The sequence below is a fragment of the Prosopis cineraria genome, unplaced genomic scaffold, assembly GCF_029017545.1.
Source record: "Prosopis cineraria cultivar Desert tree isolate PC_DT_omini unplaced genomic scaffold, ASM2901754v1 PC5, whole genome shotgun sequence".
In the NCBI taxonomy this organism is placed as follows: domain Eukaryota; kingdom Viridiplantae; phylum Streptophyta; class Magnoliopsida; order Fabales; family Fabaceae; genus Prosopis; species Prosopis cineraria.
Genome location: NW_026555336.1, coordinates 9,118,173 through 9,129,444, shown reverse-complemented (window position 1 = coordinate 9,129,444; position 11,272 = coordinate 9,118,173). Strand labels below are relative to the sequence as shown.

The following is an 11,272-nucleotide window of genomic DNA, read 5'->3' as shown; positions in this document are numbered from 1 at the left end:
TGCAGTGGATTGTGTTCTGCGTTTTGCTTTTGGTGGTTTTGTGGGGGCAAATATAACATTATTCATCAACCACTTTCTTCTTTTCTTTATATTATTACCTGCCAGAAGTTGACAGAGTTATGAGCAGAACTTGAGTGTTTTATGCAGAGTGTGAGAAAATCAACCATGGAATTTATTAAATAAGTTTATGATATATTATAAATTTCTTATTGACAGATCATTCTGGTTTTATTGGCTAGGTAGGTGTTAAAATTTGTGGTTTAACTTAAATATGTGAGCATCTCCAGTAGTTAAGGCACTAATTGTGCCACTGACAGTGTTTGTAAACAAAACTTAGAAACCTTGGCATTCTATATATCTATTATTGAAGCTGTGTCCAGGTACAGAAACCACTACTACAGACAAAAAACAAAACAACTTTTGACTGTTATTTTGTTGAAGTTCCAATTCATGAGCTAATTTGGAATGCTTCCAAGTTAGAAATTGAAGATTCTTCTTTCTGGGTATTTCTAAATTTCATCAATGGAGGGGGTGCCACACGAATGGCAAGAAATGGAACTGAATGAAGGACACTGTTGCATACGGAGAAAGTTGTCACAACAGTTTTAAAAAGGGGGGGGGGCATGAGATCAATTGATTTATGATGACTCCTTAAAGTGGGGATTCAAGTTTTAATCATTATCTTTTCAATTAAGCCTGTAACGTTTTCATTAACAGTCTCTGTAATCTTTGATTGACTATATATATATATATATGTCCACACACACACACACACACACACACACACACACACACATTAAAGTTTATTTTCATGTCTAAAAATGATTTGTTGTGTTAAGCAGAGTGTTTCGGTCATTGACTACTGAACAACACTAGCTTTGTGTGTGTGTGTGTGTGTGTGTGTGTGTGAAGTCAGTTAACTTTTGACGGTTTTGTCTCTCGCTTAACAATGGCTTGGTGAGACAAGCATCAATTATCCTAGCCAGATCAGAATAATGTCAACATGAAGAAATAATGTTTTAATTAGTAATAACTACTCATGTTAAAAACAACTAGATCTCAGAATCACACTGTTCATGGCTTTATGAACAGAATGGCTCAGTAATTTATAGATATATTGATGTACTGATTACGATGGAATTTCAATGAAAAAGATTAAAGATAATGAAATTCAGATCTCAAGAAATATTTCAGCTGTACAAATTACAAAATTAGATCTTAGCATGCAACTATCCTGGATTTGAATCAAAATGCCTATAATTGCTGGATTGTGATTCAGTGATTTGGCTAATCCATAGGTCCATGATTAGATATGATTGAACTACCTAATAACATGAAAGCACAAGCTCATCTTCCAATTCCCAAATCTGTAACATCATATCTCAAGATCATCTACCGAGAGCTCCTGTAGCGTCTTCAATTTCTACAAAGGAAAATTTGCATTTACAGATGACTAAGACACATTGTAAATTTCCTTGTTCAGCAAAACTTGATAAAGTTCGCCTTGAGGGAAAAATAGTTGAAATTTTTTATACCGTAATGAACTGTGCAGGATCATCAATACTGAGCCCAGAATAACTTCCCGCTTCAGCTTGCCAGTAAGCTTATGGCAAGCCCTAAGCTGGAGATTAAAACAACAATGGCTCAGAAGACCAGACAAGCTGAAAGAAGGTAGAGATTGTAAACTGGTAAATAAAATCACATGTCAAACCTCAGATCTTGCAGCCCCACCAACAATAAATACAAAAATACGTTGCCCCATTTTCCCGAAATCGCTGGAAGAACGTCTAAGTATTGAATCGCTGGCCGCAAATAAGAATTAAACGAGTAAGAAGTGTGCCACGATAGCAAGCTCATGTAAGTCTACACAACTCTGTTAACAGAAGGTGGCAAGCAAGAAGCCAAGAGAGCTGGTGTTGTAAGAAGAAACAATGGAATAGAACCTTGAATATCCATCATCAGAGCTTCGAGATCGAGCCCAAGATGGTGTGCGTCTTGATCTCATAGAGTGTGCAGGTTGATCTTGGTTCACAGACCCGGCAAAAGGTGTGTTATGGAATATTGGACTAGGGTCATTCAAACACGAGTAGTCTTCCTTTGACAACTCATTTTTGCTTAGTTTTTCTATAAGCTCCTGAGCGATGACATTATTACTCAAGATGAAACAGAAATCATATTTGTAACACAGAATTATATATAATGATGTTATATGATAGTAAATCAACTTAATTTTTACCTCTATTATAGGGTAAAACCGTGATAGCTGCCATATTTCTGTTTCACCAGGTCGGTCTATCCTTGCTGCACGCTTCTTCTTCTTCTGACAACTTAAATGGATAATTTTCAGAGATAACGTCATATTATTGGGAAAATCACATGCATAAACTAGAAAGTACCTTTGCGTTATGGATATCAAACTTGAGAGAGAAAGAACCAGTTGAACTTTTTGTCGCTTCTGGTTGTGTCCCTAGCAATTTCAAATTATACGCTGCAGTCATATCCTCACTTGTCAACCTTGCGACCTAAAATGAAACGCATTTGAAAGGGTTGACATTGCATAATAATAAAATATAAACAAGGGTGTTCAGAATCACATCAGTAACGGCAAATTCATTCCTTGACATCATAAATGAACAGTGCTTGATTGGAGTGAAAAAGGCATGTAGCTGGATTTAGTGCATGTTTGGGAGCACACACCACCTTGGGCTGCTTCCGTCCCAGCCACGTTCAAGCACGACTTAGTGCATATTTGGATACACGAGGTAATCAATTTTAGAAACCAAAACTATAGTTTTGTGAAAAATATATCCAAACATCCCTATTACACATCAAAATTAATTATAAACCCAAAACCATGATTTTCTTAAAAATTATCTAAACACCCGTTTAGTTGCTTCACACACGCAGTTGCATGCTATTACAGTTTCAACTTTCACTTTCTCGTTTTTCACCCACGCATTTACACTGCTGCAAACCACAGCATTAGTTTGAAGACACCAGACAGTAGCAGAGAAGTCACACCTTCATCAGATTGAGAGCCTTTTCTCCCTCAAATTTCTCAGGATAAATGACTGCAAGAATCATTAACAAGCGCAACTTATTTTCGCAAGTCGTATCCTGCATAAAGATGGTACTTGCATTTCATATAAATGATATGCAAAAGTTGTATATTAAATGACAGGTATGAGGTACATCTTTTCTTGCCTCGTTTGTAGTTAAAAATTTAATCACATCTTTCATTCCTGCATCGCCAAAAACTAGATCTTGCTCCAGCTGCCCGAGCTCCCGAAGTCCCAATTCCCTAATAATTCTGTTAATTTTTCCCGCGATCTGTACCCAACCAAGAAAAAAAAAAAGTTTATAAACCTATGGTGCCATTATACTCTGCTTCACAGTCATTCTTAATAGTCTTCGACATACTATTAAACCATGTGGAAGATCAGTTCCTTATAAGAGAAATAACTAGCCAGCAGAACTTAATTTTTAGCACAAATTCTCTATTTATTCGGTCGCGAATCAGCAAGTATTATAACTGGAACAATAAAAAGTGGAAACTCAAATTTTGCATAGACAAAGACAGATAACATCTGTTATTTCTTTATTAGAAACTTAAATTTTGGATAGACTGAGACACCAATATTCTGAAATAATACTTTAAATTTGACATTTCCACTCCATTTCAAATTAAGGCAGCTTGAAATTTACATTATGAAATCAAAGTTTTATGTCCTTTTTGTCTTACTGTACTCAGAGAATGTTCAACTTATGTAACCAGTAAATATAGCATGTATATTTGTGCAAACCGTATCATACAATCATAATTTAAAAAAAAAATTATATAAACCCACTAACTTCTACGTGGAGAGAGAGTTTGTCCATTTGTTCGCTGTATTTCGGAAGTGCTTCAACCATCTTTTGCAAGTCATACAGTGACATATCACCAGCATCTCTGTAAATGAAATGCAATTTAGGTTAATTTCTCATGATATTAATTAAACAAATAAATCAACGTTTGCATCATTTCCAAATCTAGGCTTTAATAATTGAGAAAATATCAAATCATGACATCTAAACAAGAAAACATGCACGCCTTTGCAAATCGATATTACATACAGCAGTACAGGTGACTGCATTCATAGTGCATATTAAAGTGGATGGTGGTGATCCGCGGAGCTGTGATGAAATATTTCATGGTTACTAAAGAGTGACAACTAAGTGCTATCTATCTTTTCAAAATGCCCCATTTCTTAAGTCATAAAGCTCTAAAATATTTATGAAAATTGAAAAGGGTTTTCTTTCTGATATTGACCAAAACCATTATCAATGCTCAACATCATTATCCTCAATGATGTCAAAGATAACCTATTCGTAGAAAATTATAACTTACCTGGAACCATGTTGGATTTGTGCAGCTTTATTCTTTGAAACGAAGTTGGTCATTTTCTCATGCAAACGTTCACTAGCCTGATAAAGCCATCAATATCAAAAGCTATTCATGATGGTTAAGTCAGAAACAGGAACTTTACATACATCTGCAATATGTGCATGGCGAAGCTCAAGCCATATGGGATCATGGTCTTCCAAAAGAACCTCTTTTTTCTCAGGTTCACCACCATTCTTGCTAGGAACCTTATAAATAAAGTACATTCATATTTATGTCCAAAAGAAAACATGCACAAAAATTCTGAGAAAAAAATGAAATAGAATGAGCTAAATACTACCTCATGAACATATTTATTTCCCTCCAAATTCAGTAAATCATGGCAAATGGCATCATAAGTCCATTCATGTATTACAGGAGCAATCTACAAGTCAAGATTATAGTAGTCATTATAATCAATATCATACAATGTTGGAAGAATATTGCAAGTCTTCCGCCAATTTGGGGGGTAACAAACCTGATCAATGGATCTGTCAAGGATGAGCAATTGGCATGTCTCTGTCTGAGGAAAGTTAGGTATAGTTTTTTTATATTTCACAAGGCAGTCCCAAACACCAGCAGCAAGCTTTGTGGGAATTAAATCACGGAAAGTTGTCATTGTGGTTGCATCTAGGGACTTGGCAGCACGGTAGCGAACAAAAGGGAATTCCTAGAAAAATATTTACGTGCTTCAGAAATATTCTTTATCATCTGCTTCAACCTTTAACATTGGCTACTTTTGCTTTTGTTTTCACAAAGAGCATAATTACTACGTACTCTTAATGAAGCAAAAACTGTAGCAATTCGAGTAGCCATCTCGTTCAGACATGCAACACCTCTATAATTATTCTCCTCGTTCCGAAACAGATCCTCTAAAGCTCTATCGTTGTTTGTGCTAAAACCCTGCATTAACATAACAAAATCACACATCTCTCAAAGTGAGGACAACAGAGAAATGGTAACAAAATGGGGAGCAAAAACATTTATATTCATATTATACAAACGTGACATGCATGACAGCGAAAAAGACAAATAAAGAACACTCGTATACCTAGCAAAAACATTTATATTGACATTATATAAACGTGACATGCATGACAGAGAAAAAGAAAAATAAAGAACACTCATATACCTGGCTGTCTATGACAAAATACTCCAAGTTCATCTGCTTTAATTAGTGTCGACCAAATCAGAAAATTTTCACAATAAGCAAAATATGGAATTGTTTTGGAAAAAATATTATCAACTCAAGTAAAATTGAGCTTCTAAACAAGTAATCTTGACCTCTCTCAGGGCACCAATGCGAGGCAACACCATTGTATCTTTCTTAATGTTCATAATGAAATCTTTGGAAACAGGTGAACTGAAGAATACAAATGCCCTACAAGAATGCAGCATAAAACACAGCTTGGAATCAATAAATTAAGACAAGATGAAATTGAAGATTGAAGAAGATAAAAATATCGTCACATACTTCCTGTATAAGGGTGCCTTTCCAGACATATCTGACAAAAATATAATAACACTGCGAACAGAAAAAGAAGAGATAAAATCAATATTTTATGCATCAATTCTATCAAAATGACAACTATAGGCGATTACTGAATTACTCCAAAACTAAATGAAACTAAGCCATAAGAATTCAGCATCTTTTTCATTTTCGACAATTCAAGAGTTTAAAAATATATAAAGAGAGACAGGTGGACAATGCGTTAAAGAATTATAAGACAGGCAATTGGTCATAACATATGCATAGAATATACAAAAACAAAAAAACAAAAACAAAACAAAGCATTAAATGGTAACTGTGTTATTCACAATAACCTATTTAGTAGAAACATGAGGGTTTTTTCTTTAGAAAAATGTTCATAAAAATAAAATGATAAGGAAATTAATTCGGAAATAAGCTTAGTAAGAGATCATAAAACTTTGAACAAATCATAATGCTCAAAATAAAATAAGAAAACCCCATGAGTAATTTCATGATTAAACTTTACGGTAAGACAACATATTCTCAGATTGATTTGTAAATTTCGTGTTTATAGAGACATCCATGCATGAGTGACAATAAATTTTACCAATCGTCAAGCCATGTCTGGTGGCAACAACAATTTTAATTGTTCCAGCAGAAATAAATAAAGCATGCAAAAACAACCATGAAAGACTGCCAGAAAATCAGAGCCTAAACTTACGAGAACTGAAATTACAGTACAACTTGGTTAAGTTAACCATAATTGATAGTTCCTGTCTTTGTGTGTATGGAACATGCCACATACCAACATATAACCAAGAGAAGAAGAGGAAGGATATATATTACTTCTCTTTGGTTGGCTGTATGAAGTAAATTGCATCCATGGTAGGGAATGACTGCCTTCGCCTGTACAAATCTTCAACCACTACAGAAGAACAGCAAAACTATATATTGTAATATAGTGGAAACAAAATTATTTGTGCACGTAAATGTGTTATCATCTATGGTTAACACTTAACCGACATTTTATGTTTTAAATTGTATATGTCCAAGTGAAGTCTGAAAAGTATAAATTACTTCACCTTTTTGTTTGAATACTAGAGAATAAAGTCAAACACAACGACATAGAAATAAAAAAAAAAATCAGGGGGAAAAATCAATGGCATGAATTTGATTCCCTGGGATAGAAAGATAACTCCTCAGAAATCAATTTGGTGATTCTTACATGAAACACCTTCGTCCGTGATATCAGACATCTTGCACGAGTGAGACGTTATCCTTACAGTGAGTTTGTCCATGATTAATACCTGCAAACAAACAACCGTTGGAAATATATCAATATTAGATAATAATCAACAAACTTCAACTTTACACTTACTAGTGTGTTAGTTACCGATGTACAATATATTTATGCTCAGCTGCATGCGGGCTAATTCAAACTAGGCTAATTCTCTTTTCTTTAAACATTGTCGTGCAATATTCTTAAGCTATACCACAATGAGCATTATGAGACATACCGAACACAAACTAGTACATGGTTCAAGTCAATGTGCTCTTTCAAAAAATAATTGAAATAAATTTTTGGTAGTTTAAGAGTGTGCATGTGCAACCCACAAGTATTAGAAACTTTTTATCAGATATGAGGCAAGGTACAAATGCTATGTAATATAAGATATACTCCTAAGTCAAAGCACATAAGAAAAGACCCGTAAAGAAATAAAGCTCTTAAATCCCTCATTGTCAATGCTATGGAGGGTACGACCTTCAAGTTCTCTATAAAAGAAGTTTTTATTACCATATATATAAATCTCATGATGATCGAATGTGAAGAATCTTGATTACCAAAGAGGTAATCTCTCCAAAGCAAATTCTATATATATATTCCTAGCATCTCCCTCCAATCAAATGACACCAAGGAGTGGGATGAGCTACACAGCACTGACCGTGTACTTTCAAAAAACTTCCACAAAGGTTAATGAGAAATCTCCTGATCTATCTGCCATTGTGTTTCCATATCCAGCTGTTTTTTCTCATTAGTTTTCTTTCAACTTTATTCGTTTCCTCAAGCCTTCATCAATTATCCTTGTCCGAGAATACAAATATAAAAATATGCCAGTTGCGAGACTCAATGAGCTTGGACTCTCTGCCTTAATATCTTATAAACAACTGGAGACAAATCAAGAAATCCTATAACAATCATATCCATAAAGAAAACTAATTATCCATGACAGGCAGAGGATAGTGGTAGATCCCATTATTAGAAAAGACACTTATTCTCTTCTTTTCTTTTCTTTTCCTTTTTTTTTTATTTATAAGCACTTCAAACAGAAATTAACTGCTAACAAATCACCAAATATGTCTCATGTATGTTCATGAACGTATTGCCATGAAAATTGGAATAATGTGCAACGTTTCCTAGATTGGAAGTAGTTAGACATAATCTAAACAGACATTAAGTGTGTGGCCATATATCCAGAAAATATAAAGAAACATCAGGGCTGAATTCATTAAAGTAACAAATGGCATCAAATACCTTCCAGGTTGATTTTGAATCCCCTGTTTTAGACGACCTAAGCATTTCAAATAACAATCCTGCAGAGAATTTAAGGTTAAAGAGAAATCAAATAAAATTATTTTAAAAAAAAGTAAACGATCATGGCCTGATATTTTCTAAATGTAGCGAAACACAAAAGGATGCCATACTTGCAAAGCAAGTATAATAACATCTTTTCATGGGTGAACACTTCAACTATTCAATAATCATTTGAATGAGGTGAGGGTTGATGCTTATAGTAAAGAAATACACATGTCAAGAACAGGAATAGATGCCTCTAAATGGTCTAAAGAGCAAGATATGAAGACAATTTGAACCATTTTTTTTCGTCTTATGCTTTTCCATATTTTTATGTATTTATCTTTTTTGTTTTTTGAGTAAAGGAAAGATTAGTATGAGAGAAGAAAATCCAAGAGAAACAAAAACACGCACAAAGAGACTTTGGAATGCATGGAATGGAATCATAATGATTATTTGCTTGAGTAGTGTACTCTAAAAGCCCAAACGAACATTTGCACTAGAGAGTTAGACCCAAGAGGAAGGGATCAGCAAGCTTCAAATAGTCACAAATGAGAACTATCCAGCTAAAATTTTAAGCAGGGATTGATGAGTACAATTCTGTAACCTTATTAACGTGGGTTCTGGTCTGCAAGTCCAACGTTTACATGTTCAAATTGCAAGTCTTGACTTTCTATTCTAGGAAGGTTCGACCGTGTTTGCTGTAACCTAGGTTGGCGAGTCATATTCCCTAAAGTTATCTGTTTTTTATCCTCTTCGTTTTGAAGGTTACTTGGATGACACCCTGACTGCATCGCATGGTTCGGAATATCTGGCACGATAACTCTCGAATCTTTCATCAATGAATTTCAAATTTTCCCGATACATATTTGTTTGTAACTGCTGTTAAAGAGAAGGGGGAAAAGATAACTGATTCTCAGCCACATTGTATATATTCAAAATCGTGGTGCTTCCAAATTGACCAGAGTCGAACGTACGAATAATAAAAATTATCATGAGAATTAGAATGAGATGAAGACAAAAAATGTGGAAACGACATACGCTCTCGAGTCGCTTGTCTGAAATTTTTGTACTCGCGACCACAATACGAGAATTCGGAATCCGACATAGACATGATGCTGCCCTTTGCCACTCCGTCGACCACAACCAATTGATCTCTTAATGGACGAGAAACGCAGATAATGCGAGTGGAAGAGGTATCTGGAAGAGAAAATATACACGAAAAACATGCCTCCTTCAATTATGAAGTTAAATTGATTGAAGAAGAAAACGAAGAGAGCAATGGAGAAACAATGACGTTAAAATGTGTTATCTGATTTTATTGGAAGACGCAGGTCTTGTTGAAATGTGCAAAAGGAGCGAGTGACTCAACGTCCAAAATGAGATCGAAGGGGCGAGAAGAAAACAAAATTCACAGGAAAGAAATCGCTGAACCACTGGTGGACCCCACCACCAATGCCAGTGTTCGTTCGTCAACGACCTCTTGCCTTCAGTTCAACTGTCTTTGGATTTCTGTTACGGAGACGTTAGCAGAGAGATCAAAACCCAGAAAAACAATAATCATTAGAACACGTTTAGATTCTGGAAAACGCCAAGGCATGTGATTAGAGTAGCTCATGCAAATCAATTAACGTCTTCGTCAGAACCTGAGCTTGCTTGCCGGCGAACGGCGATCAGAGAAATTAAAGACATGAGCTCTGAAAGATTAAAACTCCTATGTATCAAATATGTATTTCAGAGTGATGTTTGTGACGCGCAAGCCGCACTGAAGCACCTCCACGGTTCTGTCACAACGTAGCTCTCAAAGTAAATAGGGCCATGACCAGCGAAAACTGGTGATTAGAGGGTCTGAGAAAGTAAAATCAACTTATCTTGTGATTTCATTTTCAATTCATAGCATAAGCAAATATATTAAATAAATATGTTAAAAATATTTCCACAATATCCGTGTGATCAACATAAGGTATTGCAATTTAAGGAAATGGGAATGGGATTAAAAGTGTAATTAAGAGTGAGAATAAATAAAATGATATTTGAAATGTTATGGGATTAAACAAAAAAAAAAATTGCTAAATAGACACAAATATCCTCTTCCTTCCACTCTACTCAAACTCATCAACTTGAGCACGTCAGCAAACACGATCAACTACCCATCAACTACACATGAATAAACTCATCCAGTATTGCTCCATCTCTATCTTTGTTGAGAAGCTAATTAACTAAAACATGAACAAACACCATGTGTCTCTGTCTCTGTAGGGAAGCTAACACCATATGTGAAGAATAAATCCAAGTAAGTCTACAACATCATACTCGAACTCCCTCCATCTCTATCTCCATAGAGAATGACTTTATCTCTGCCTTTCCTTTTACCACATGATCTAGATATATACATGAGTAGGGTCGAAGACTCAATCTAGATTTAGATTTGAAGGGACAGAAACGCAATTTAGATATGTGCACAAGCAAGGGCTAAAGACGCGATCTGGATTTAGATCTGGATCTGGACAAAGATGAGGGCACAGTAGGAATGGCAAAGATGATGGCACAGCAGGAATGATGAGCAGCATATCAAGAGAGAGATGGCCAATGAATAACTGGTGAGGTTGGAGGGTATTTTTTAGAGCCGGTAATTCGAGCGGGTCGGGCTTATTCGGGCCGGGCTTATTCGGATAGGGCTTAAAGCATCATACCCCTTCTAAAAAGCCCATATAGCCAAGCCCGGCCTTAACACCTTCGGGCTTCGGGCTTATTCGGGCTGGCCCGAATACCCGAAACTTGTTAAAAATATTTTTTCTTTATTTTTTAA

At 35.4% G+C, this 11,272-nt stretch overlaps 1 protein-coding gene across 2 annotated transcripts; it reads right to left on the bottom strand.

The window, feature by feature from the left end:
* Window positions 1-1,146: 1,146 nt before the first annotated feature.
* Window positions 1,147-10,288, bottom strand: LOC129311707 (SNARE-interacting protein KEULE-like). Of its 2 annotated transcripts, XM_054954126.1 has the most exons (23): window positions 10,110-10,287; window positions 9,761-9,975; window positions 9,505-9,663; window positions 8,425-8,483; window positions 7,117-7,198; window positions 6,738-6,816; window positions 5,895-5,945; window positions 5,705-5,801; window positions 5,553-5,585; window positions 5,198-5,323; window positions 4,899-5,090; window positions 4,722-4,805; window positions 4,531-4,629; window positions 4,388-4,464; window positions 3,853-3,949; window positions 3,205-3,330; window positions 3,022-3,117; window positions 2,397-2,522; window positions 2,237-2,320; window positions 1,944-2,134; window positions 1,712-1,802; window positions 1,536-1,621; window positions 1,147-1,423 (listed from the first exon to the last, which is right to left on the bottom strand). In XM_054954126.1, the coding sequence occupies exons 3-23, from the start codon at window positions 9,575-9,577 to the stop codon at window positions 1,417-1,419; spliced, it is 1,956 nt and encodes a 651-aa protein (XP_054810101.1). In that variant the 5' UTR covers window positions 9,578-9,663; window positions 9,761-9,975; window positions 10,110-10,287; the 3' UTR covers window positions 1,147-1,416. The 2 variants fall into 2 exon arrangements, with proteins under 2 accessions (XP_054810101.1, XP_054810102.1); XM_054954127.1 differs by lacking the exons at window positions 1,147-1,423; window positions 1,536-1,621; window positions 1,712-1,802 and having other exon boundaries at window positions 1,995-2,134; window positions 2,237-2,327; window positions 10,110-10,288.
* Window positions 10,289-11,272: the final 984 nt, after the last annotated feature.